Source organism: Condylura cristata, unplaced genomic scaffold (assembly GCF_000260355.1).
Source record: "Condylura cristata isolate star-nosed mole 26May11 unplaced genomic scaffold, ConCri1.0 scaffold00034, whole genome shotgun sequence".
Taxonomy (NCBI): Eukaryota; Metazoa; Chordata; class Mammalia; order Eulipotyphla; family Talpidae; genus Condylura; species Condylura cristata.
The window spans coordinates 3229565-3231778 of NW_004567135.1; the positions used below are offsets into that span (position 1 = coordinate 3229565).

Here is a 2214-nt window from a genome sequence, read left to right on the forward strand (position 1 = left end):
GGCAGGCGGGGATCGAACTCATGCGGAAGTGGCTTTAGCTTCTCAGTGCAGTGCTTTAACCCGCTGCGCCACCAGGGAGGGCCCTGGTTATATTTGTTTTAAACCTCAAAACAGCTGTATTTGTGTTCTCCTTTGGCTTTGATTTTGTTCTTTTTTTATGCAAACAAGAACTGGGGTACAAGCCAGAGATGCAGGTGGGTGAGAGGACTCATCAGAGGCAGAGTGGGGAGCAGAAAGGTGGACCTACTGAACTCCACTGCTGAAGGGAGCAGTGGGGTGACAGGAGAGGTCTGCGGCACCCTGGGGGGTCACTCCCTGGCCGGGGATCGAACTAGTGCAGCAGCGGCTGCCTGAGCTTCATAGTGCTGAGACTTCACCACCAGGGAGGCCCCTGAAGGCACTCTTGATAGAAAAATCTCCTCCACTTCCCATTCTAGGTTGAAAACTCTCCCGAAACAACCACTTGAGCATTCTTGTTTCTGGTTTCTTTTCAATCCTGAACTTGCTTACCTTCAAAACGTTCAGTAGATGGTCTGCTGCAAGGAGGCCCCCCTCTCCCCCCCCTCCTCCCCCACTCCTCTCTGAGCAGAAAAACAAGGCAAAGGAAGTCTGCAGAAACAACCAGGGGTGTTAAATTACTCATGTTTATTTATAACAGACCTTCAGCCAGTACAGTACAAAACTTACAGTAGTATATCTCCGTTACACAAATATTTACTTACAATATATTACATATACAAAATGCTTTGCAATAAGTCTCAAAAGCTAGTTTAACTCCCCTTGAGAAAGGAGGAAAACTCTTTAAAAAAAAAAAAAGGGGGGGAGACAGGGCACCAGAGGAATCAGGAGGTGAAGGGGTGAGGGTCAAGGAGACACCAAGCACAGCTACAGATGAAGCCCTGGGGGAGAAGAGGTGTTATTGCACTTGCTTCTGCCTTGTGTTTTGTTCTTCGTGACTTCTGATTAAAAATATATAATATATATATTATGTACACCAGGAAAGCAGCTGCCAGAGTATTACAAAATCACATCTGCAGCTTGGACAGGACAGGGAAAAAACAAAGGTCTGGAAAACTGTCTGTTTAGAAAACTTTTTTGTGATGCTGATTTTGAATATCAATATAAAAGGAAAACACCTCTTTTCTCCACTGGGTTTCAGTGCATTGTTTTCTTTTTCTTTACTTGGTTGTGGGGTTTTTTTTGTTTTTGTTTTTTCATGAAAAAGGAGTTGGGAGAGAGCATGAGGGTGTTTGAGGTTCCAGAGGTGAGAGGCTCTGGAAAGTAGATTTTGTACCTAAGACCCTGGTTAAAGTGCAGCGGTGATCTGGAGAGACAGAGCGTGCTTCTCTCCCTCCTCAGCACCTGGTCTTCCGGCCAGTCTCTGCTCTCAAGGGCTCACAGCCTCGGAGCACAGTCCTTCATGTTCTAGCGGGTGCAGGTGCCTAGCTGACGAGGGGAGGAGCTGGGGGCGCCCTAGGCTCTGACACCCCAGAAGAGACTCGTCAGTCCTCATGAGGCGTCACGAAACACAGCTTAGCCAGTGCAGGAAAGGTGGTGGGGAGGCCCGTGGGGGGCTCAGTGACCAGAACAGCCCAGGAGAAGCCCAGATACCAACCTCACCTCTGCCGGGGGTCCTGGAAGGAGGAGCCGGGTTGGGGTGCCCCGAGCAGCCCCTCTCTAGAGACCACCTCCTCCAGCCAACTCCCCCGTTCTCTGCCCTGGCAGCTCTGTTTATTGCTACATTGTCAGTGAGGAACAACCAACCCACAGTGTCCTCCCTAACAATCTGGTTCTCCTGGGGAGACCACACAATGGAGGAGGAAGAGCTAACTTCAGGGACCGTCCCCACAGAGGGCAAGGTAGACTCCTGGAGGCCTTGAGCGCCTCCATCCCGAGTCTGCTTTTTGGCCAACCCTTTGTCATCCCCAGATTATCCCTGATAGGGAGTGAGAAAAGTCGGAGGCAGAAGAGCCAGTGAGGACAGAACACGGGAAAGAAAGAAAAGGAGAGAGAAGGACCAAGTGTTACAACTTGTGAGGTGTTGTGTTTGGTTTTACTTTTTTTTTCTTTAAATATAGAAAAAAACAGCCTTTGGTTTGAATCGCAAGGAAGCAGAGAATGGGGCGGCTGCGGCCTGGCCAGGGCGCTCTGGGAGACCCGCCTGCCCGTGGGGGGCTGCGCCTGGGGGCCTCTCGGCTCCGGGTCTCTGCGGAG

At 50.4% G+C, this 2214-nt stretch overlaps 1 protein-coding gene across 1 annotated transcript in view; it reads right to left on the reverse strand.

Moving 5' to 3' along the window:
- Positions 1-1473: 1473 nt before the first annotated feature.
- The window catches only part of IKZF4 (IKAROS family zinc finger 4 (Eos)), a 24009-nt gene continuing 23268 nt past the window's right edge, over positions 1474-2214 (reverse strand). Inside the window, exon 9 of the mRNA XM_012732289.1 lies at positions 1474-1480. Coding sequence (XP_012587743.1) covers positions 1474-1480 — 7 coding nt within the window. The remainder of the gene's footprint in view (positions 1481-2214) is intronic.